Source organism: Alligator mississippiensis, chromosome 5, assembly GCF_030867095.1.
Source record: "Alligator mississippiensis isolate rAllMis1 chromosome 5, rAllMis1, whole genome shotgun sequence".
Taxonomy (NCBI): domain Eukaryota; kingdom Metazoa; phylum Chordata; order Crocodylia; family Alligatoridae; genus Alligator; species Alligator mississippiensis.
The window spans coordinates 43,232,470-43,257,439 of NC_081828.1; the positions used below are offsets into that span (position 1 = coordinate 43,232,470).

The window sequence follows — 24,970 nt, forward strand, 5'->3', positions numbered from 1 at the left end:
TATTGTGAGAGTTGGTTCTTCTGCATCATTCAGCTGTCTTGATTGTTAAGTATAGTGGTGGTGGTCTGACTAGGAACCATCAGTGATAAAGATGTCCTTTTAAAGGTTGAATTTTTGGGGTGTATGGAGAAAGTAGTGTTGGGTAACTATTCATTTGCCTGAAAGTTGTCTGAAGTGGGGTACTGCAGAGTTCTGTTTAGTTGCTACTTTTCCTCAATAGTTAGACGAGAGTTAGTGAGGTGATATGGATTCTGGTCCCTCATTTGTGAAAGCAGTTCAGCTCTGTGCATCTTTCTTCTGATGCGGTAGCTGTGAAGAACCAGGCCAGTCTCTTTCGCACTGGATTTTGAAAGGGTGTTATCTTGTTCCTTCAAATGCCACTGATATGATGGGTGTAATAAAGCCAAGTGAAGCCAGGATGACTGCAAACAATTAAGAGTTTGCTGGGTTTTCTGTGACTCCAGTTCAGTTTGGTCTGACTGGATCACTGTCTACTTACTGATGCTGAGAAATGTTGCTTTGTATGTACCTAGTTTGGAGGTTGCAACCTTGTTATCTAGGTTTGCTCTGAGCAGAGTTGGACAATACATGAACACAAGAGCATACACTGAGTACAGACTCATTTTCCATCCTTTGTGACAAAGGATTCCTGACCCAGTGATGGGATAACATTTTAGAACACTCACATGCAGTTTTGCAGGTGCCATGTAATTACTTGTACTGGTTTCCAGTTTGTTTCTGGGGACAATTTTTGGTGTTTAATTTAACCTATAAAACTTTTAACTGGCATGAGCCCTGGATGCATGAGACTGCCTCTCATATGGTGATCCCACAATCGGATGTTACCTCAATTCTGGGATGTAAGGCTGAGCATATTAAAAAGGCAGTGAAGATTTACAAATTACAAGTGTTGTAGAAGCTATCGCAGGTTTTGGTAAGTTGTTCCAACGGTTAAATATCCTCACTGTAAGAAAAATAAAAAGCAAACGCCCCCCCTCCCCCCACAGCAAACAAAATAAAGCAAAAAAGTCTGACAAGTAAAAAATGCACCATAATTGTAGTCTGAATTTGTCTAGTTTCATTGTCTAGTTGTTAGATATTTTTATCATTTTACCTGACAGATTGAAGACTGTTTACAAATTTATTTCCATATGTAGGTACTTACATACTGTGATGAAGTCACTTAGCCTTGTCTAAATAGCTGCAACTCCTTCAGTCTCTTGCTGTATGACATAATTTCCAGTCCTTTAATGATTTCTGTGACTCTGCCCTGAACCCTCTCCAGTTTTTCAACACCCTTCTTGAAGTGTGGGCTCCATATGTGCACAGTATTCAAGTAATGATTACTCAGTGTCAAATACAGAGGTAATAACCTCTTTGCTTCTGTGGGGTATTTCCGTTTTTATGCATCCCAGGATTGTAGTAACCCTTTAGTCTTGCATTGGTAACTCTTGGTCACATGGTTATCCATCATAACCCCCCATCCTAATATATTCAGAATCCCTGCCTTCCAGGATCACCCTCCCTGCTCCCCTGCATAAGCATGACCCCTATGCTTTGTCTCTAGTGGCTAGATAGCATACTGTTTGCTACCAGTTTACTAAGCAATCTGGATTGCTTCTTTTTTGCAACCTGGCATCCATACACTTTATCAGGGAGAATTTTATGCTTTCCTCTAGGACATGGATAGGCATTAAATAGTGCAGGGGCCAGAACTCATCTCTGTAGAAACACATGCACTTTGTTATAAGTCCCTGTTTACATTTGCACTTTGACACCTACCAGTTAGCCAGTTGTTAATTCCCTGGATGAGGGCATTTTAAATTAATTAGGAAACAGTTTACTTCAGCCCCATTTCTGTTCACTGCCTTGGACCTCATGAAAGACCTGGTCTCCCTCCTTGGAATCTGAGTCTCGTTTTGGTGGGTTAGAGTAACTGACTGACCTAATTTATAATTTAATCATTTCTGCAGCAGGAGAACAGAGCATCCAGTTTTCAATTGTTGGATGTTTTTAGTTGAATGTTTCTAGTCGTCCCTTAGACAAGCTGTGCATATTTTGACAACTCCTCAGTTAAAACCATCCAACCTGAAATTGTAGAAAAATCTGCAGCTTGACAGTCCAATTTTATTTGTTTTTTAAAAATATTTGGCCTATTTGATTAATGTTTTGCAGATTTCTCTTTTGCCTCAAAAACAAGTGTGTGTGTGTGTGTGTGTGTGTGTGTGTGTGTGTGTGTGTGTGTTGCTGCTGGAAGCGGAATTGAAAATGCATAGTACAAAGGCCAGTTGGAAGATGGATTATGGCTGACAAGCATGGTCATACTGTGTTGACACAAGTCTTGCTTGGTGAAAAATAGCTGCAATTATTCTGTGCACACAAATCTTTGAGATTGCCCAATTATCAATAATATGCCAGTACTTTTCTCCCTCCCCCCCCTTAGTGACAGCATCATGGTTAAGGTATTTGGCGTGGGACTTGGGAGGGTGAGGTTCAATTACTGTTGTTGTTAACTTCCAGTGCAACTTCTGGCAAGTCAGTCTCAGTTCCCCATCCATACAAAGGAGATAATAGCACTACTCTACCCCATGGGACGTGTAAAGGAACATCTGCTAAAGGTCTTGGGGCTCTTCAGTACTACAGTACCTCAGGCTATAGAAGTACCAGAGAGAGATGGATAGCATCTGTTATTCACACAGTTTAATTACTTCTTCAGAAGAACACTAAATAGAATAAGATTATCTTAGAGAAATAAACTAATACTCAATTTCTGCTCTTCATACATTCACATTTTATTTATATTTTGAAGGGATTACAGGGAAAGCAAAGTATATCTGCAAGGGTGAAGGGAGGAAGAGGGTAAAATTTTTGTGCTTAATGAAACTCAAGTTGCACTTAATGGAATTTTACATTGAGAGTTAATTGTTATGATCTTCTGTTTTCCAGAATATCACTGTGGCCAGCCATAAAAAAATGAGGGCCTTAACTGTTATAGTAGGAACTGTTGGCATTGCAGTTTAGATAGGAAAACAGAGTCTTTGAGATGTCTGAGATACCAGTGGGAATCTAGTACAGGGATTTTGTGTAATGAGGTTCAGTGTGAACATATTACTACTCATGACTTTTCTCTTCCAGATGTCCAGAAGGTTTTCTTGGAGACTATTGTCAGTACAGAAACCCGTGTGAAAGCAGTACCTGTCAGAATGGAGGAACATGTGAAACCACGTCTGTGATAGGAAAGGCCACTTGCAAATGTGCTCCAGGGTTCAGAGGCGAGGACTGCAGATATCCTGATTCTCACATCTGCTTTGTGTCACACCCCTGCTTAAATGGAGGAACCTGCCAACTGCTTAGCCCAGATGCATATGAGTGTGTATGCAAGCCAGGTTACACAGGTGGGATTCTACTTATATATCTTTAGTTTCCTCATGTTATGTCCTTAAAAACTTAGTTGAACCCTCCCAGAAATGCTGTTGTGTTGCTCTAAAATGCTATCAGGCTAATAGCTTTAACATTATAAATGAGAACTTGGGCACACAACATGAACAGTAAAGAAAAAGGAAAAAAAAAAGGCCAGACTTTGGACTTCTTACCTTTCAGAATTGATCTTTGAATATATGCATGCATTTTGTATACATGGGGCAACTGATTAGTGTAGCCATTCCAAGACAGTGACTGTTGTTCAAAATTGAACTTTCTCAATGTGAGGATGGTCAGGTAGAGCAACTGGCTACCCAGAGACTTTGCAGAATCTTCATCCTTGGAAGTTTTCAAGAGCAGTTAGACAGATACCTGGCTGGGGTGTTTCAGTCAAAGAGGATCCTGCCTTGAGCAGGGGATGGGACTAGATGACTTCCTGAGGCCCCTTCCAGCCCCAGTGTTCTATGAAGTTTACACCGAACATTACTCCAGAATAACTTTCATAGGTGGGCAGGCCCTAAGAGCATCTTATTGAACAATTTTGAATAGCAAGATATTCTTATAGGAAGGTTTAATTCTGTGTAAGAGGAACATATAGAAATCTGCTTTTCATCTTTGAAGACAATGCAAGGGAAGTGAGCAAATATAATCAGTGCAGTAGAATTCCAGCTTATGGATTTATTGCTCATAAATCATGGTATTTGCTGTCTTGTAGGTCCTGTATAAATGAGCTAAAACTAAATCATATTGTTGGTTACAATGAGGAATGCAGAGCTGAGGTGCATTCTCCTGTTCCAGTTTGTTTATGCAGTTGTGTTGGAGGGATTTGGAAGTGTCATAAAAATATGGGGTATCTTCTATACAAACAGTTTCTACTTATTTAAACTCAAATGTCTTGATTCCACAGGAAAGAACTGTCAGTGGATTGATGCTTGCATGTCTCAGCCGTGTGCCAATGGAAGTACTTGCATCGCATCTGGGGAGAGATTTTTCTGTACATGTCTATCTGGTTACACTGGACAAAAATGTGAAGTTGATGTGAATGAGTGTACCACACCAGGACAATGCCAGCATGGTGGAACCTGTCTCAATGTGCCTGGCTCCTATCGATGTCAGTGCAAGCCAGGCTTTACCGGCCACCGCTGTGAAAGCACATATGTGCCATGTTCACCTTCACCATGTATGAATGGAGGGACATGTCATCAGACTGGTGATTTCATCTATGAATGCAACTGTCTGCCAGGTAAATACTGTTTCTTTCCAAAAATGAAACAGGAATGCAGTGGTGAGTTTGGGCATTTTAGCATTTGTCTCTTGGTCATACCTGTCTTAAGTTCCCCCTATAATGCAAGACCAGCATCAGGGCCATGGCAGAAGGCACAAAAGTCTGTGTAAGGATGGGAGCTGATATGAAAGTTGAGTTGCTGTGGCATCATTATTTCAGATCGTGACAGAAGGGTACTGCTAGCCATGAGGAGAACAGAGTTCAGACTTGAAAGACTGTTGGGTTGGGTGGGTCATGGCAAGAAAACATTGGATGGGTTCTAGGTCTTGAGTGAAGAACAACCATTGGTTAGTTTGCTAATGAGAAACTGTTATGGCATAGTTCAACCTGCTGTTATCTTGTGGTTTTCCAGAACTTTCAATTCAACAAAACTCAAACCTCTGAAAACCAGTGAATATAGAGTTAATACATGCCGAGCAACTGTAACTCTTTTCCCCTTTAGAGTTGTCAGTAGGTCTTGGGAATTGCCTGAAGGCAGTCTAACTGTTGGCTGGATTAGGTGTAGCAGTACGGCATCCTAGAGGGGTTAATTGGAACAGCTTGAAGGACCTGCAGTTGTGATGTGAGAAAATCGGGCAGGAGATTCTGGAGCCTTTGAATCCCTCTCTCTGTAGCAGGAGGCCTGATGCTTCTGTTACTTTAAGCGAAGGCAAGCTGCCCAAGAAGCAGCCTGCAGCTCTCTGGAGTCACATGGCCTATAGAGGCTGGGCTATCAGGATATAAGCTCAGAGCTGGAGCAGGACAGGCAGTCTAGCCCTGAGAGCTATGGAGAGGAGCTCCTGGGTAACATCTGACTGGTGGTTTATGGAAAGGACTAAAGGGAGGTAAGGAGGTCCTAGCTGGAGGTCAAGAGGGCCCAGAGAGAGAGCAGGGGCTAGAGGGCTCAAAGAGAGCAGAGGCCTGGAGCGAGTAGCATCAGGTTGTCCATAGGTTTCACTGACCTAGGAGTGGGGCCAGGGCTCAGTCAGGGCCGGAAGCCAAGAAGGGCCACAGCTGGAGACTGGTGGGGCTGGAGAGCCCATGGGTCTCAACTGGCCTAGGAGCAGGGCCAGGGTCTAAGGACAGCTGGAGACTGGGGGTCCAGAGTGCCTGTAGCCCAGAGAGGGGCTGGTGTAAGGATTCATAGACATTAGGGGCTGGAAGGGACTTCGCGAGATCATCAAGTCCAGCCCCCCTGCCATAGGCAGGAAGTCTGCTAGGGTCAAATGACCCCTGCAAGATAAGCATCCAAATGCCATTTTATTGTGTCCAGAGTAGATGCTTGTACCATCTCTGGGGGGAGTCTGTTCCATACACCGGACACTCAGACTGTAAAGAAGCTTTTCCTTATGTCCTGTCTAAATCAGCCTTCCAGAAGTTCGTGGCTTTTAGACCTTTTTATCTCTTGGGGAGCCCTGGTAAACAACAGTTCTCCCAGATCCTGGTGTACCCCCCCCTTATGTACTTATAGGCTGCCACCAAGTCTGCCCTGAGCCTTCTCTTCTCCAGGTTGAAGAGTCCCATGTCCCTCAGCCTCTTCTTGGAAGGCTCTTGGTCTTTCATCATGTGGGTGGCTCTCTTCTGGACTCTCAAACTTATCCATGTCCCTCCTGAAGTGTGGGGCCCAAAACTGGATGCAGTACTCCAGCTGCGGCCTCACTAACTCCGAGTACAGTAGGAAGATGACATCCCTGGTTTTGCTTGAGATGCATTGATGGGTGCATGTCAGAGTTTGGTTTGCTTTGCCGGCCACGGCATCGCATTGATGGCTCATGTTCATCTTGTGGTCTCAAGATCCCCAAGTCTCTTTTGGTCATGGTGCTAGTGAGTGTAGCACTGCTGAGCCTACAAGTAGGAGGCTGGTTTTTCCTCCCAAGGTGGAGTACCCTGCACTTCTCTGCATGAAATGCCATCAGGTTTTGGTCCACCCACCTTGCAAGCCTGTCCAGGTCAGCCTGTATCCCCAACTTGTTTTCCAGTGTGACTGCCTTCCCCCATAGTTTAGTGTCATCTCCCATCTTTGCCAGTCTGCATCTGACACCCGAATCCAGTTCATTAATGAAAATGTTGAAGAGTGCTAGTCACCTTGTGGCATGTTGACTTGCTCCCATCAACCAGTACTCTTTGGGTCCAGCTGTGGAGCTAGTTCCCCAACCATCGGACTGTGAGATGGTTGAGGCCGCAGTTTTCCAGGTTAGCCATGAGGACATAATGGGAAACCAATCAAAGGCCTTCTTTGAAATCAAGATATGACATCAACCTCGTCTTCCTTGTCCAGGCAATGTGTCACCTGGTCATAGAAGGAGACGAGGTTGATCAGGCAAGACCTTCCAGCAACAAAGCCATGTTGGCTGGCACTCAGAGTTGCTTTCCGATATCCTGCTGCTGATGGAAACTGTGATAAGTTTCTCCAGGATCTTTCCAGGGATGGGTGTCAGACTGATTGGTCTGTAATTCCCTGGGTCGTCTTTTCTTCCTTCCTTGAAGATTGGAACCATGTTGGCTGTTTTCCAATCCTTTGGTACCTCTCCCGAGCACCACAAGTTCTCAAATATCTTTGCCATAGGGCATGCTATGATGTCTGCCAGCTCCTTCAGGATTCTTGGGTGCATACCATTTGGGCCCATGGACTTGTGGATGTTGAGTCTTTCGAGGTGTTCCCTCGCTTGATCAACATCAATTGTGGGTGCATCTCCCGTCCCCTGGATGCTTTGTGCCCTATCTGACAGGGTGACCCCTTTGGATGGGTGAAAGCCAATGCAAAGTAATCTTTTAGGAGATTTTCCTTTTCCTGAGCATCAGTTGTCAGCTGCCCCATTTGATTTAGCAAGGGTCCAGTGTTGCCTTTGTTCTTCTTCTGACTTCCCACATATTTAAAGAAGGACTTTTTGTTGTCCTTGATTCCTGTGGCTAGCCTTAGTTTGGTGTCTGCCTTGGCTTTTCTGGTCTGCTCTCTACAGGTGTGGGCTGGTGCTGTGTGGTCCTCCTTGGTGATGATTTCCATTTTCCATCTGGTGTAGACTTCTCTCTTTAGCTTCAGGAAGTTCAACAGTTCCCTATTGAGCCAAGGGGGCACCCCAGCCCGCTGACTGCATTTCCTTTGGGATGGGATGGACTTTCCTTGTGCTTTGAGGATTATATTCTTAAGGAACAACCATTCCTCATGGGCTCCCCTTTCTAAAGGGCCATGGTCTCTGAGTGCCTGGTTGACCAGCCTCCTGAGTTTTTGGAAGTTGGCCTTCCCAAAGTTGAGGATGTCTGTTTTACTGAGAAAGTGATCAGTTCATGGTCACTGTCACCAAGCTTCCCCTCAACCCTCAGATCGTTCACCAGATCATCCCCTTTGGCCAGAACCAGATCCAGCAGTGCCTCTCCCCTAGTTGGCCTGTAGACCTCTTGCGTTAGGTAGAGGTCATCAATGCATGTGAGGATGCTATGTGACTGGTCAGATTTGGCTGTGTGCTCTTCCCATGAGATGTTGGATGAGCAGAGCCAGGAGCCTGTAGCCCATGGGGACAGTTATGATTTGTTTAATATGTGACATCTGTGAGGTATGGGTATTGGGGAGGACGGAGCCTACGCTATTAGCCCATAAGGCAGAGAGTGGAGACACCTAAGCTCAGGAATGTGAGATCAGGCTTGGGAAGCTTTGGGGCAGCCTCCCTTTTCTGAAAGTATCATTTCATCAAGGCATGGCAGAGAAGGGGAGATTTCAAAGTGAGCCATGTTGACAAGGAAGATGTGCTGTGCACTTAAAGAGAAGTCTTTATGCCTCATTTCAGCACAGAGAACTGAAGGTTTTATTTGTAGCAGTGCACAGGGCTTACCTTGCTAACATGGATTGTCAGCGGCAGGGTAGCATATGAGTGATCTATGATTTAATGATAGGAAGGGAAAGGGTAAAGTTTAATGGTATCCTGTGCGTTGGGGTGGTGGTTGTAAATTTTAGCACATACATGAAAACGGTAGGTAGCTCCTATTCAGCTCATACAAACATAAGCAAAAAGGGGTTAGACTGTCCTATAGTCATCAGGTGCCTTGCTCTCTGAACATTGTGCACTGTCTGCAAAGACAGAGTGCAAGTGTATGTGTAATGGTGTGTGATGGGCATCCTGAGGCATTGCTCAAAAATGGCAGAGTTAATGTTGTGTTAATGTATAGCTTAATTGTGGATTTCTTGGCTTTGAGAAGTAGGTTTGTTCAGCTTGACTTTCTGGAAGGCAGTGGTTCCTACTGCATAGCTCTAGTTCTGTGTTCTGCCTTAACAATTCTTGGAAGGGGATTCCTTAATGGTTTTTAACATAAGGAGAAATGTGTTCTCTTGAACTGGCCAGGTAATGCTGCCTCGCTCAAAAACCTCTTGGCTTGCTTATCTGTGCATTCATGAGACACATGAGTGTTTAGTGTCCACTAATGGAGAGTTAAACTCTTTTTTATGTAATGCTTTCAGCCTTGCTTTATTGAAGGGTTATAGATGCCACACATTAGCAGGGGCAAATGCTGAGCAGTGTTTGGGGGACAATCAGAGCCATAGCCTGATTCCTAGAAGTGGAGTTTAAGAAATGCTGCTCCCCCAGGAGCCTCTTCTGGTGACTGAATTTGGGTTGCAAACCCTATCCTGTACCCTATGAGACGGGTCAAATTTTCAGGAAGTACCAGAAAGCATGTAGATTTTAGGGGTGTAGGTTGTAGCCGTGTTGGTCTAAGGATATAGACAGACAAGGTTCTTTGGGTGAATCTGATATCTTTTATTAGACCAACTTAAATAGTTGGAAAACAATTATTAAGCAAACTTTTGGGTTCAAAAACCCTTCATCAGGCCAAGGAAGTTTCTGCATTTGGTGCGTGCTCTTCCTGGATGGAATGAAAAGTAAAGAAGCCAGAGGCTGGTCTGGTATGCATACTAGACAGATAGTCAGTGAAAATGTTGATTGAGGAATCAATGGGTGAGACACCAACTGCAGAAACTTCCTTAGCCTGATGAAGGGTTTTTGAACCCCAAAGCTTGCTTAATAATTGTTTTCCAACTATTTAAGTTTGGTCTAATAAAAGATATCAGATTCACCCAAAGAAATTCTCACAAGAAAACCATTCTCTCTCCAATCTCTGTCCTGATCCTCAAAGGAAACTTACAAAACACTTCCCAGAGATGAGCCTATAAACTCCGCTTCATCAACCTCCTGGATACTAAAAGTCATGGACTAAATATAGATGTTGGATTTATGACACATTATAACCTGCCTGACATCTGACTCCCCAGGTATCTCTCCACTATTCATCCCCCTTCTCTCTCTCCTCCCCACCCCAGCCTGTCTCTCACCCATTGACTCCTCAGTCTACATTTTCACTGACTACCTGTCTTTTATGCATACCAGCCCAGCCTCTGGCTTCTTTACTTTTCATTCCATCCAGGAAGAGCACACAGCAACTGCTGAAACTTCCTTAGCCTGACAAAGGGTTTTTGACCCTGAAAGCTTGCTTAATAATTGTTTTCCAGCTATTTAAGTGGGTCTAATAAAAGATATCATATTCACCCAAAGAACCTTGTCTGTAGATTTTAGAGCATTTAGATGCTTTAATTGAATGATGTACCTTTTAAGATACTTTACTTAAAGGTCTGGCAAATCTCAAGTGTGGTGGAACTGGGATTCTGTTGTTGGAGAAACCACCTGTTTACATTTACTGTTTTTGAGTACTTTGTCTCTTAACCTAATGTTGCGCTCAGTTATCTTTTTTTTTTTTTTTATTAAAGGGAAAAAAAAGAAAAGAAAAGAAAACCCAGAGCTGTTTGACTTACAGTTAACAGGCTCTGCAGGCTTCATAGAGGGGGCTGTTTCTTGAGTGGGAGCTGTTTGGCCTTTGACATCCCAAAGGGCTTAAAATATCTGATACAAGGAGTATGGTAAAGAAAAGGGGAACTTCAGCTACTATGAGCCTAACTGTGCAGAGCCAATGAGATAGCTCATGCAAGTTAAGTTTCCTTTACTTGCAGGGACTCAAGTTTGAGTGGAAGCAACCTTGCAGACAAGTAAAATACAGTCAGGAAATGGAAGGCTAGATTACTATGGTAACAGGAACTCGCCCACATTGTGCGCACATCATTTTGATTGGTAGTAACTGTGTGAAGGGTTATGCAACATGCATACAGTGTGGGTGTGGATAATTTTGTTTTGAGAAGCTGCATTTTCGTATGCCCTGATATTTGTGCCTGAATCAGAGGGATTGTATTGCTTTGCTTTGGTATTTATAACTATTCCTTTGGAAAATATCAACAGAAGGAAAGGGCTGGTGAAGCCAAGGTACTTCTACAATAGTCCAAAGGGAAGATGAGATTCTCCAGGCACTCATCACCCTTGTGCAGTTAAGGAGGCATCAAAAAGCACTCAGATGTATTGGAAGACAAAACCCAAATCCTGGTAGCACTCTGAACGTTCATGGGGAAGTAGGCAGCAGAGGGATGTGTCTGCAGTGGGTGAAGTGAAGGGTGAGGAAAGGAAGAAGGGGGCCTGCCATAGATATCCAACACGTGATCTAAATTCCTTCAGTTAGAAGGAGCGTGCCAGAGTTAAGGATTTATTGGGCTCACTTCCACTGCAGAGTTGCGAAGTGTGGAGAAGACCTATAGGATATCTCCCACTAGACCACTACTGGCAGCACTATTAAACTGCTCTGCAGGATTTGATAGATCCAGTTCTATAACTTAAAGCATAGTAAGGGGTCCCTGCTGTCTCAACCCAGAGATGAATTCTGATGACATAGTATTTGATAATTTTGAATTTATTTCACTTTCAAATATACTTCTGCCCAATTAAAGTCTATATTCCCAGTCATCAGTAACAGAAAATGCTGGAGAGATTTTTCTCAAACTTTTTTTAAAGAAAAGTTATTTTTGAGGTTGTTAATTAAAAAATGGAAGCCCAGAAGAATTAGAGCTTAAAGTGCTTGAAAAATGCTTCACAACTTCAGTTGGATCAATAAAACTTTACAAAGTAACTACTTATTTCAGAAATTGTGTCTATACAATCTTGCAGTCACTTTATAGTTATTTGTAGGGGTTATTGGTGAATATTCTTCCCCTGACTCCAGGAGATTGTAGGGATGGCAGTCATGGCAATCATTCTCACAGGCTTATTGTGGTGCCATCCCCACCCCCTATGCCTCTGATTGGCTGACAGGCCCCAGTGGCCCTGCCACTGATTGGTGGAGAGGGCTGTCCATCCTACTGCCCTGCCCCTCACTGCCGATTGGCTGAGGGCTGTCCATCCTGTGGTCCTGCCCCTTACCCTTGGTGAGAGGGTGGGGTTGCACAACAGGCAGTCCTCTCAGCTAATCAGTGGCAAAGGGTAGCAGCCATCTTTCCTGCTCGCCTTCAGGCTGGCAGCCCCCTTTGTGCTGGGCTGTATGGGAAGACTGCTGGCTCCCGCTGGGAAGCCAGCATTTTATTTTTAGTACATGGGGGGGGGGGTGTTTCTGCTCTTTTTTCCCCATGGATTTCACGGAGATTGCCTGATTTTTGTGATTTCCATGAAATTCATGCAATAAAAGCCTAAGTAAGTCCCTAGTTATTTGTTTGAAATACGGGAAGATGCTGGCAGTTGAGACAAATGTACCACAAGATACACCGCTGTAAATATTCTCTGTGCCTGGTATAATTCTGTCTCTAGGTGTTGGTAGCAGCATTTTTTTTTTTATTTGATTTTTTTCTAGATTTTGTTCAAATTGATACAAATTGTATTGACTCTCCTTAATCCTAAATAGGTAGGAACTTTGTCAAGTCAGTTTTTAGTAAGCAATACCAATACTGGTGTGAAAAACATTTAACCTGCGGCATTTTAAATTCCTTTTTAAACGTGGTGAGAGAGAGCTATAAAACTCAAAATGTAGCTGACAAATAAGGAGTTGGTTTGGCAAGTGGCCCTTAATGGAATGTTAAACAAGTCAATAGAGGAAGTCCTTAGCTGGGAAAGTGATTATTCATTGTTATCCATCAAAATAATTATCCATTAACTGAGATAAGAACCCTAGGGAATTCCAAGAGCTGGATCAGGAAACAATCTGTCAGACCAGAGTAGATTGTTTATGGGAACTAGAACACTTCCTGGAAAGAGGAAGTAACTTCATGTATTCAGTAGTACTTGATGCTGGTTCATAAAACCACGGTGTCAAACAGTCTTTTCCTTTGAGCTGAGTGTCACAAACATGCATCGAATCCAATTTTTCTTCTGGGGTGGATGGTGCAGGATTCTTCCTGTATCACTGAAGACCTTGAACTCTCTAAGGTTGAAATCTGGACCTCTGACTTACTGCAGTATCTCTTCAGTTTTGCAGCAACTTGAATTTTGCTACTCTGAAAAAGCTTTCATACTTGCAGAGAAGCACTCGATGTCTTGCACTAAATGTAGATTTGAATAATGAAGTCTCTTCTACAGTGATTATTCATGAAGTTGGGATTTTCAGTGTCACTATTCATCTCAATCAGGGTTTGATGCACAACATAGAACACTTTCAGGCTTAGGCAAACCTAGATGTGTTGGCGTCTGTGCTTTGAGAATTTCAGAAGTGCTAGAAATCTAACCTTTAAAAATGAAAGCTAAACTTCTGTAAACAGTTGTGCAGCAATAGATGAATCTTGCTACAAAGGTAGCAGCCTCAGTGTTACAGATTGTACAGAGCTTGAAATAGACATTAAATCATACCTTAAAAGTTTCTGATGTATTTGATGAGGGCTAAAAGGAGGTTCTCTTAAAACGGGGGCAAATTGGGTGCAGTGTTTGGGAGATCTTGAAGTACATCCCCCTGCCCTGGCCCCCAGTTGGTGACTTTGGTGGTTTTTGGATTTATAACTCAAAAATGTTGTCATCTTTGGCATTTCAGATCCATTTTGGTTTTTGTCTTTGGTAAAGCATACTACTTTTTGAATTAGGCTTTTGTTGGGATGAGGATGGCAGTTATACAAAGTCATTTCCAGGCATGTTACATGTACAACTTTATTTGTTCCTAATGCTTCAGGAAATATGCAATGGCAGATGCATCCTTTCAATATATTTAGGTTCTCATGCACTACTTACAAAGACTTTTGTTTTATCCTGGCACAAATTTTCTGAAGAGCACACAGTGTTTTTGCTTCATGTAGGCTTCATGCGCTTCTCTAATTTGTATGGAGTTTCCCTAAAAGCGGTCAGGCTATCTTCTAAATGAAGGGAGCCAGGACTTGGTGATTTTTTCCCCCTTCTTTCTCTCCCTGCCCTTAATGCAGGGGTGGGCTAAACACAGCCCGTGGGCTAAACACAGCCCATGGGCTGGATGTGGCCTGCCAAGCCATTCTATTCAGCCCATGGGGCCCCTAAAAAAATTAGGAAATTAATATTTACCTGCTCCTGGCTGCCTGTCAAAGATGGACCAAAGCAAAGCAGGACCCAGGGGATGCCAGCAGCAGGACCGAGCAGCCCAGCCCCGCCTCACTCCCATCCATTTCCCTGCCTTTCTGCCCCCACACTGCTCCAGCACCATGTGGCTCCTGGCTGTATCGCCTGACTGGGGAGGACGGGGCCATGCTGGTACCCTAGAGTGTGTACGTGTGTTCGTAGGGTGACTCCCACATGCGCATCCCACCATACACATGCACCCGCAGCCCCCCACACACCCCAGCCACCGTTCCCCCACACCCCATGTATCCATATACACACCCACATGCTCCCTCACCTCACACCCCACATACCTACACTTCCACAGCCCCCCACAAACATATACGTCCCGTCCCCCCCACAATATGCAAGAGTAAGACTTCATTTTAAGCTATTGTGCAATCAACTCTATGGACACTACACAAACGCATGTAAATCAGGACAAAAATATTTTTTGAAATCAAATTAATGAGTGTTGTAGATGTTTGTTTTTTAGAATATAATTTGGTATTTTTCTGGTTCCAAGATGGCAAAACTCCTTGCTGAAAGGAATACTTATGCGGGCGAGTGGAGGGACTTCTGGTGGAAAAGGACAGGGGTTAGAGGAGAGGACTTCCACTCACAAGATGGCAACCGGAGGGGCGGGGCTCCTGTCAAGGGGCGAGGCTACCCATGTGGCCCTTGACAGGGGTATAGGAGTTGACCGGTAGAGCCATCAGTCCAACAAAACTTTCAATATGCCAAATAAATGACATATTAGTTCCCCATTTTTCTTCAACTTCTTTGAGCTTTGGGTTTAGGAAGGGGGTGGATCTAAAAACAAAATATATGAAGAGACAGAAGGGAAATGATAGAGGGAAGTTTTGGAGCAGCAGAAGAAAGTCTAGGTTAAACCTATGTAACATACAGGTGGCTTCTGCTACACAATGGTTGCATCTACACATGAAATTAGTGTGCCTGAATAAACTCTGGCGCAGTTCGTCCTGGAATTTATTGCGCCCAAACACAGCATTTACATGTTTGTCCAGGACCCTGCAGCATGTTGAACCAAGGTGGTGCAGCCCCAGCTGGCACAGGGTCTCCAGGGGGTCAGCCTGCCAGCCCAAAGCCGCTCTTCCCCAATTCAGCATGCTGCGGAGGGGCTGGCTGGCGGGCATCTTGTTGGCCCCTTCCTGCTGTTTCATTGCCCAAGACCACATGGCAGGGAGGAAAGGAGGTACCAGATGACTCCTGGTGCACCAAAGGTGGGTTCCTTTCAACGAAGGCCTAGTATCTGAAGCTGGGTGATACTAGGCTTTCATTGTACCCTAGTTTACTTCCAGGACAGTGGAACCTGCTGTTGCTTATTTGCTAGATCAGCAGTTGGCACCCTTTCCAGGTTATGGGCCAGAACAACCCAGCTTGGGTCAAAGGCAGGTGGATGGGTGCTAAGATTTGGCCACTCCAGCTGCTTTTCCTTATGGCAGCATGGAGAGAGCAACTGCTACTAAAGGCTGCCAGAGCCACACATTTGCAGGCCAGATCAAATTGCTCTGCAGTCTGAATCTGGCACATTGGTTGCTAACTTCCATGCTAGATAGATCTCTCATCTACTGGAGCACTCATCTGCTAAAGGTCCTGTATGCAACAGTGTTACCAGTAGATACTTTTTACCCGTTTGTATAATGGAAGTAATGACTTGCCACAGTTATGTTATGGGCTTGAGGACTAAACAGTAAATGGGAATGTAGCAATTAGAAGTGTAAAATCCCCCTGATTTTAACTAGATTTCCATCTCAGCCTGAGGTCAGCAGTCTAATTTTATCTCAGCAGCATCAAACCATGTGGAATTGCATATGCAGCAGAGAGGCACAGCTAAATACATAGTTGTCTGGGACTGGCATACTAGAGAATTAGTTGAGTGCTGGCATCTCCAAAGCTGATAGAGCTAGCTGACAAGTGCCTTAGGGTTTTGGAGCTGGTGGCTCTGGCCAGCCAAGCTCTGGTTTTGAGCTGTGCATATTGTGCCCGCGTGCAGGGCGTTTTTTTTTTGTTTTTTGTTTTTAACCTCTGGATATCCAGGGATCAAAAAAAAACCTTGTGCACTGCCCTCTTGCAATGCAGAGAACAGCTGAACGTGCAGTGTGTAGCACTGCAGACATATCTGCAATGCCATATAGCGCACGGACGCTGTTGTCTGGATGCAGCTAAGAGGTGCAAGAGAAAAGTCACTCTTGCTACAAGTCTCCCCACGGTCTCTTTAGAGCAGCTGAACTTAGCAAGAGCTGCTGCAGAGCTGGTGAGCTTACGGAACTCATTTACAGGCTCTGCAATGTCTGCCTTGGATGATGCACCCTCTAAAAGCTGGTTTTGACCTGATTGGCAAATATTGTTGTGCTGTCCAGAGCCGAACATGGAGGGCTGAGGGAAAAGTGTGCGTGTTTTGGATGAGGAGACTGCACCGTAACTAGTCAAAGATTCCAGAGAACCCAAAAGAGACTAAACTTGCGTAAGAATTTTGGAATCAGTTACTCCCACCCCTCTGAATCTCTGCCATCTCTAGATATTTTATCTAACTCTGCCTGGAGGGTTATTTTGGGGAGCATAAAATGAACAAGCTGGAGTGGGGCCTGGACACTGCTTTTGAGAAGAGCCAGGGGTTTCTCTTCCAAATACAAATATGAAAGCATGGAAATCAAATTGAGAAAATAGATGGAAAAGAATAAAAGCTAAGAAAACTGAAGAGAACCAGGCATTTGTTCCCATGAAATGTTTATAAGTATTACTATCTGCAGAGACCACCTGCTGCCCATATAAATGTGGAAACCTATAGAGGGTGTGTTTGTCAGGATGGTTGAAAATATTATAATATAGTTATATGCATATAAAGAGGCTGTCAGGATTTTTGCTGAATTCTTTTTTTTCTTCCATCAGGGTTTAATTTATAGATTTGGTTGGGTGATGATAGCTAAAATGCACAAAGCAGGGGACCAGGTATTATGTGGGCAGGGTCAGTGCTGCACCGGATTAGTGCATTCAGGCCACCAGAAGGTGCATCAAGAGTACAAAGTAAGAAGTTGGGTCACAGCCCTGCGCCATGTGATGTGGGCTTGGCTTAGCTCTTTCCCACACTGGGGAGTGGTAGAACCAACAAAGAGATTTGAAGGCTTGTGTTCAATGTGAAGAGGTGTGTCTTTTTACCTTCATGTGAACTCAAGGGGGTGAGCAATTCGGAGGTAAACACATGCTAAAGTCCGGGCATTTCAGGCAAACTTGTCACAGTCAACCCTAGTCTCCTGCCAAAGGCTGTCCTTGTGGTTAAATGAGAGTTCCTGGCCTTTGGTTCAAAAAAATAAAGGAAGCTTTTTAGTACTAAAGCAAAGCTCTGTGCCATTGCCTGACTGGAGGACTAGTGCTTTGCTGGTATAAGCCAACCTTTCCTTTGACTTGGGTAGAGGCAGAAGGCTGTTACTGTTGGTTCTTGTGTCCAGCTGCTGCTCTGGTGTTCTGTAGGGAACTAGGTTAACAGGGTAATTCTCTTTAATGGCCATTTTGAAAATAATTTCCATTTCATACATTTTTTATTTGCCTAGGCTTTGAAGGAGATACCTGTGAGCACAACATTGATGACTGCCCAAATCACAAGTGCCAGAATGGTGGTGTGTGCGTGGACGGCGTAAACACTTACAACTGCCGCTGCCCTCCACAGTGGACAGGTAAGTGGTGTGCAAAATCTTCCTGCTTGGGTTGGGTGGCTTTTCAAAATGGGCTTCAGCACTGAGTGGTTACTCACCTGTGTAAATCCAGCTTAATGTAGGAGTGTCTGAAAGCTGTTAACATCTGTTGCTGGTTCAGCAGCCTGTAACAAGGGGTGTCAGTGTGGTTCTTAGCAGTTGACTGTCGACATCAAAGCTGCTGCATCAAAAGAGGGTAAATTCCTAATTCGCTACTTCAGGCTTTGTCTAAGGTGTAGATATCTGACAGCACAGCTCTGTGCTGGGCAGGGGTGTGAAAAGGTTTGAATGCTGCATAACAGCTGTATTGGTAGAAGCTCTCAACATAGTTGCTGTTTTACCAGAAAACCTGTACTTTTCCTGGTATAGATTGTTTCCCTTAGCAGGGTGTGGGATATATTTGTTACAGTGATATACAGTGCAACTTTGCTGGTTTTTGTCCATTTTGCAAGTATCCCATACTGGTGTTTCTAGACCGACGAAGTGGTCTTAGTGTAGACCTAGGTTTTCAATAGTGGGGCCCGCAGATTAGATCTGGGGTAGGACATACAAGCGGGGAAAGTAGCTCATAGTATAGGAGTCTTCTGCTGCTGTTATGTCATTTCTCTTCTCTGCTTGTGAGACTGCTAAATAATGAAGTTACTGTAAATTGAAAAAAGAATGCCACTGAGCAGGTAGGAGCAAAACTTCACTCAAATTGTGCCCATGTAGCTACTGCAGGATTGCTGTCACCTTTATAGCATTAACCCAACCACACCATGCAGCTGAGCTCTGTAACAGTCCAAGTGGAGCTTAGGAAAGTATTGTGCTTGATATAAGGAAACAACCTATAGGAAGCACTGCTTTATATTGAATCACAAAATTATTCTTTGCCCTCTAGCAAAAGCAAACAAGTTGGCCAAATTATAGACTGATACAGCCACTTCTTGGCTTAGATTGCAGCTAAGTTTGAGCATGATTCCAGCACCCCCACTCTCCAGCCTTCCCAGTTCTCAATTCACAAGTAAAGGAATGGCCTCATAACTATAAGCTAGATCTGGAGTCACCTTATATACAAACATATATGAATTGGACATTTTTTCATGAATTGTGTACTTGTTTGAATGCCTAACACTCTTTGCTCCTTATAAGAAAAGAATTAGGCTTAACTGCACTTTCCTACAAGGTTTAGTGTGCAGTTATCAGAATTATTTGGTTAGATCAATTTTTTAAAAATAAGAACATTTGTAAAGATCAGCTGCTCAGACAGAATTAATGTGGGGACTGAAGGTTTTGAAGCTGTTTCCTGGTAAAGAACACCATTCTCACTGTAAACCAGTCATACAGGAGGGTTCTTGATGGACATTTTTAGATTTCTTTTAATCAAAATGCAAGGTGGATAACCTCTTTTCCAATAGAAACCTGTTTTTGGTGTGTGCGTGTGTCTATCTCCACCTCCCTTCCTCCCCCAGATCTCTGTTCCTTGTATGTACTCTGGAAATCTGTAAGAAGGGGGAGACTTGGAGGGATGGAGAGGACAGGTGGTGTACGAGTGGAGCACAGGAAGGTTGCAAAAAATTGGCAATTCCACTTGTATCTAAAAGCTTTGTGTGTACCAGCTGCTAAATGTTTGTTTGCTGCAGCCTTTGCAAGCCCTATACTGATTTGGGGGTTTTCCTGAGCTTTAGAGTTGTTGAAGCACATGGGTGACCCCTTCATGAGCCTCTGAACCTAATGGTCCCTTGAGAAAGGCTTCTTTGTCTTCTGAGAGTGCAATGAATCGAGCTTGGCTTTTGGGATTTGAATTGGCATCAGCTACCCACCGTCTCCTTGGAAGGTTCAAGTGGCAGATGGGGTAGGGGTTTGGTGAAGATGGGCTGTGACCCTCTTAAGCCTTGTGGGCAGATTGGGGCCATGTTTAAACTCTCAAGGCTTGCTGAATGTAGTTTGGAGCCCTCTTGTTTACATCCCACCATCTGCAGGTGATGGATTGCCCACCTGGTGATCTTATGTGCATGAATGAGGTTCCCTTCCTACCTAAGGAGGAGAGCTCCAAACCTTGTTCCCTTTCCTTTATGGGACAAGTTTAAAGAAGAGGTTTTGGTTTAATTCCTTTAACTTCTAAGAGTCCCTATACACGAGCAGGGAGGCTGCTCTGATGCGCTTAATCAAGTCTGCTGAAGCATGGCAGTTACAGTGCTTCAGCAGCCTCCCGCGTCTTGTGTATCAACATCCCTGCGCTTCAAAATGGCGGTGGAGGCACTTTATCTAAAGCTCTTGGAGCCGCTCTAATTAAGGTGCCCCTCTCCCCTCCCCACTCCTAGAGCACAATTATAAATGCCTTAAGGTGCCACTTGGCCCTACCTTCTTCCTTAGTCCCATGATAAAGTCGAGGTTGCAGATTGATTAGTGCTATGTGTTTTCTGAGGGGGGGGGTTGTTTTTTTTGTTTTTGGTTTTTTTTTTTTACCTTGCAAGAGTAATAGCTTTTGAAACTCTTTAAACTGTAGAAACTGTGAGTTCAGACTTGAAGCTGAATTTGTAAGAATCTGAAACCTTTTAATGTATAGGAACTGGTAGTTCAAGTAATGAAATGACTATAATTCTGTCCCTATAGTGAAGTCTTGAGAGAAATCCAACTCAACCCACTTTATCCATAACAAGCAGTTTCTTTAAGTATTCAAACTGCAATGTGCTTGCTTTAGTCAAAAAGCAGTTATGCTGCTTTCTGCCTCCTTTGTGTACAGCTGATGACATAAAGGGCACATCCAAACCAGTGAATTGAATCCCTATTCTCACTCACAGCACACGATAACAATAACTGTGGGGGGTGGAAAAAGGCAATGAAGTGGCGCTTACCAGTCTCATCTACAGTACAGCAGGCAACCTGAGTGTTTTCAGCCAACTTCTATCTCTGGCAACAGGGCCTGGAGCCTGGGTATCTGTCTCTATAGGGTCTTGCTCAAGCTTAGAGCTGTCATGTATATGTTTTTTGAGCCGTTGTTGATTGTACTGCCCTTGTCTGTTCACCATGTTTTAGGTGAAGTAAGTGCAGGCAGATGTTGGTGTTGCATGCAGAAATCCTGTCCAGCTCCCATATAACAGAGATATGCAGTGCTGTTCACATGATTTTTTTTGCACCTTTTGTTTTCTTGGAAGTCATCTCGACGTTCTTTGCATATATAGAGAGCACTGCATAGCATCCTAGTTGTGACCTTTATCTGCCATCACACCAATTCCCTGAAATATGTCTGTTACAGTCAGCCCTGAGTTCTGACAGTACCTTTAGTTTTGCTCCAGCCTTTGCAAGAGGGTGAAGAATCCATTGATTTCAGCCTGGCTCCACTGGAAAGCACAATGAAGCCGCATGGCACAGGACTAAAGCAAAATGTTATTTGTGCTGCCTCTTACAGTATGTGAGCATAAAGGGACAGTTCCGGGTTGTGCAGCAATATTTAAATATTACAGTGATGTCTGGTCCCACGACCCTAGAGCAGTAGAGGTCATAGATAAACAGACTGTCTGGTCAGGGCAATGTAGGAAGACAGCTGGAGGACTACCAGAATAATTGGGAGCATAGGCCATGTGTAGAGTAAACGAGGGGTGTGTGTGCACAACACTTTTTAAAGTGGGCTAAATGCTTTTGCACCGCTTTAATGGTGTTGGTGTTTGCATAACTTGGCGGCGTATTACGCATTAATTCCAGTTGCTGTAGGAAATTCGATGGCGGAATTCACCTTAAATGACTTGAGGGCACAGCAAACTAAAACTCCTTGGAGGAGTTTCAGTTTGCTGCACCTACAGCTGTGGAGCGAAGCACTGGACTCCGTGCAGCTCTGCAGGAAGCCCTTGGAGCCTGCCTGTCTGCCTAAGCTGCGCGGTCTCCCTGTGTTTCCGTCCTTGGCTCTGATGCCTCCTGGGCCCACCCGAGCTGGGTGCCTGTGGGCGGGTGCTGCCTGGGGGAGGGGCCGCTGCTGGTCCAGAGGGAAGCACCAGCACCGCTGCAGCCCATGAACCACTCTGCCCACTGGCAGCTCACCCTCCCCTCCCTGCTGCTGGTAAGTCAGCAGGGTGTGTGCGCGACATGGGGGTTTAATCGGCCCTAAATTGAAGCAGTGTTTTTAAAAATCCACTGCTTCAGTTTAGGGCTCCCGTTTCGTCTACACATACCCATAGATACAATCACACGATTACTACCACAACATACCATATTTTCTTGCATACCACACACCCCCCAAATAAGAAATGTACCTGTTTTTGGGAAGGCAGAATGACAAAAAAAAAAAAAAAAGGATGTGTCTGGATTTAAAGCTGCGTAGAGTAGAGATAGAAACTAATTTTTAGTTCGCTTATCCTCCCTTTCCTACTCAGGAAGAAGCTACAGTTTTAACCCTTTCACAGTTGAATTGACAGCACCTCTTGGCTAGATGGCCAAAAGCTGAAACTGTAGCTATTGCTAAAGACTGGGTAGATTTAGGATTTTGAAAAGAGTTAAAACCTGCTTGGCTGCAAAATCAGAGGAAAAAAAGGGTCCAGGACTAACTAACAACAAAATTGGACAAAGAATAGTTTTAGTGGAATATCAAGACCATTACAAAAGAAGAGGGTTGTTAACACCTGTGGAATGAAGAGCAGTTAGCAGGATCAGGTAGACCGCAGTGAACCATTTTACTCCATCAGCACTGCCTGAATAGAAATGCCACTGCTGCTTTGTGTAGTTGGTTTTAAATTTTGAGTTGAGCAGGAATTAAAGCAGGATGTGACTGCACCTCTCTCCCTTTAGTTTGCTCCTGCTGGACTCTGACCTGTCTTTATGCAGCTGCTGGAGGGAAGCGAAGGAAAAGAAACGGCATCCTTTTTATGGCATCTCTGTACTTCTATTCTGAGTGGAAAATCAGCTTAACACAGACGCTCCAATTTTGAAAGACTAATTTTTGAACAAAAATGTTTGTTGTATTCAAGGAAATATGGCAGTTAGCACTCAGATGAAATTACTTCTTCTACCAAGAATTAATTTGCCAGTTATACTGCAAGAAAGAATTTCACAGTGGAGCTTTAGATCTCGTTACATGAATGCATCTGACTTACAGCAGAGTCAACCACCTATGTTGATAGACTGTAAAGTAGTATAAGAAACAAAAAAAAGCCTTTCAGGTTTCTCTGACATTTCAATTTATTCTACTCTTCTCTTATGTCTTATGATAACATTAAAACTAGGGTTGGGTATTTGACCAGTCAGATAAAATAAAGTCAGTTGACCGGTCAGATTGTAAAAATAAATAAATAAATAAATTTGCCAATATGTCCAAATAATACATCGGAAAAGTACAAATTTTCCATTAAGAAATGTGTCAAAAAATATTTCTGTAAAGAAAACTACAAAAAATATAGTGTTTTTTTTTAAATTGTTATAATCTTTGGCTGCTTGCAAACACTGCTGCCACTGCCGCGTCCCCCCCCCCCTCTTTACCAGAAGAAGCAGAGCCTTACTTCAACCCAGTTCCGCAGCATCTGTATAAATCAGGCACTTCATTGGTGCTTTTTGGCGCTTTTTTCTAATAGCTGATCCAATCAGCTATTAGATAAGTGTCAAAAAGGCCCATTAAAATAGTGGTTCTCAAACTTTTTTGTACCTGGGCCCATTTGTAAACATCGATGGTCAGTCTTGCTCCAGTACCCCTCACTTTTGACCTGCTGCTGCCCAGGCCCCAGCCCCCCTGTTTGTGGAGCAGGGTGTGTGTGTGTGTGGGGGGGGGGGGGGGGGGGGAGTGTTGTATGGAGGCCTCAAACAGCCCCTTCCAGGCCGGAGTTCTGCCAGCATGCAAGGGAAAAGCAACAGTTTCCCAGATTTTTCTCTTTTAAAGGAGAATCTATTTTTAAAGTTTGTTCGCAACCCTTTCATGTATTTTTGTGACCATGGCTTGAGAAACGCTGCACTAGAGCGCCTGATCTATAGATGTTGGGAAAGCTGGGTGCAGCTAATGCACTGCTTCTTCTGGGCATGTGCTGGGCTCGGCATAGGAGCGCACTGAGTTTAAAGTAAAGCGCCATTTTCCCATGCCTGCAAGTAGCCCTTGACCACTCAAAAAAATGCAGTCAATTTACTGGCCAGTTGACAATAATCAAAATGGCTGTGGAAGCCAGAAGTCCCCGAGGAGATCTAGAATTTATAGGCTGCCACCCCCACCATTGCCCTGGTTACATGTTATGGATCTATAGGCAAACTTCTTGCTACTCCTGATTTATACAGATGTCAAAACCTGTAAAGTGCTGTACCATGTAAATTTGAAGTCAGTGGTTAGCAGACTTTTTAGGTTGTAGGCCAGAGTGGCCCATTTTGGAGCAGAGGTAGGTGGGAAGGTGCTAGGGCCCATTCACAGCCACTGCTGCTTCTCCCTATGGTGATATGGGAAGAGTGCCTGTAGTTAGTGCTTCTCCCTGCAACAGCATGGGAAAATGACTGCTGCTGAAGCCCCCCCCCCACTGAATGCTGCCAGACCCCCATGTCTGCAGGCTGGATTAAATGGGTCTGTGGGTCAGATCCAGGCCATAGGTTGTCAACCCCTGTTCTAAATCATTGTAACAGTTCTGCTACATTCCTTTCTTATATGTAGTATTCAGTTGTCTAGTAATGCCCAAACTACTTTTCAGGTGAATATGTAATTTGATTGTTTGCTTAATTTCTCTTTTATTTCTTGAGTGAAATTATCTTTTTTAGAAATATGTTTATGTAATTAGTGCTGCATAGGGACACTCCTGTCTAGTAGCATGTGATGTAGATGTGTGGTTTCTTCTGCATCCTGTGAAGATTGCTGCTGTATCAAAGAACCTAATGCTGAATCGGATTCCATCATGATTTCTCCTATTAGTAGCTGTTTGTGAGTCTGGATTCTTTGTAGTCCCACCTATATTGCTCTATAAATATGAAGTTCTCTTCTTGGTACCTGAATCCAGCTCTTGAAGTTGTTTGGTGCCTTCATCTTAGGTTTCCTGTCCCTGTAGTAGAGCTGTTATTCTGGGTTCATACACTTTATTGCTGGGGAATGCTGTGTTTTTTTTCCTCTCCTTTACTCCTCCTGGTCTTTGAGGGGTCCACTCCTACCTTCCATAGTAAAAACAAAACAAAACAAAAAAAAAACACCCCAACAACCCAAAAACAACCTTCCAGCTCCAGACCTCAAATTGTTCTGC

The 24,970-nt window shown here is 43.9% G+C and overlaps 1 protein-coding gene across 2 annotated transcripts in view; it reads left to right on the plus strand.

Moving 5' to 3' along the window:
* Positions 1–24,970, plus strand: part of NOTCH2 (notch receptor 2) — a 131,096-nt gene that overhangs the window by 22,975 nt on the left and 83,151 nt on the right. For both annotated transcript variants that reach the window (XM_019486533.2, XM_006259955.4), the window contains exons 3-5: positions 3,136–3,395; positions 4,328–4,663; positions 17,661–17,783. In XM_019486533.2, coding sequence (XP_019342078.1) covers positions 3,136–3,395; positions 4,328–4,663; positions 17,661–17,783 — 719 coding nt within the window. The remainder of the gene's footprint in view (positions 1–3,135; positions 3,396–4,327; positions 4,664–17,660; positions 17,784–24,970) is intronic.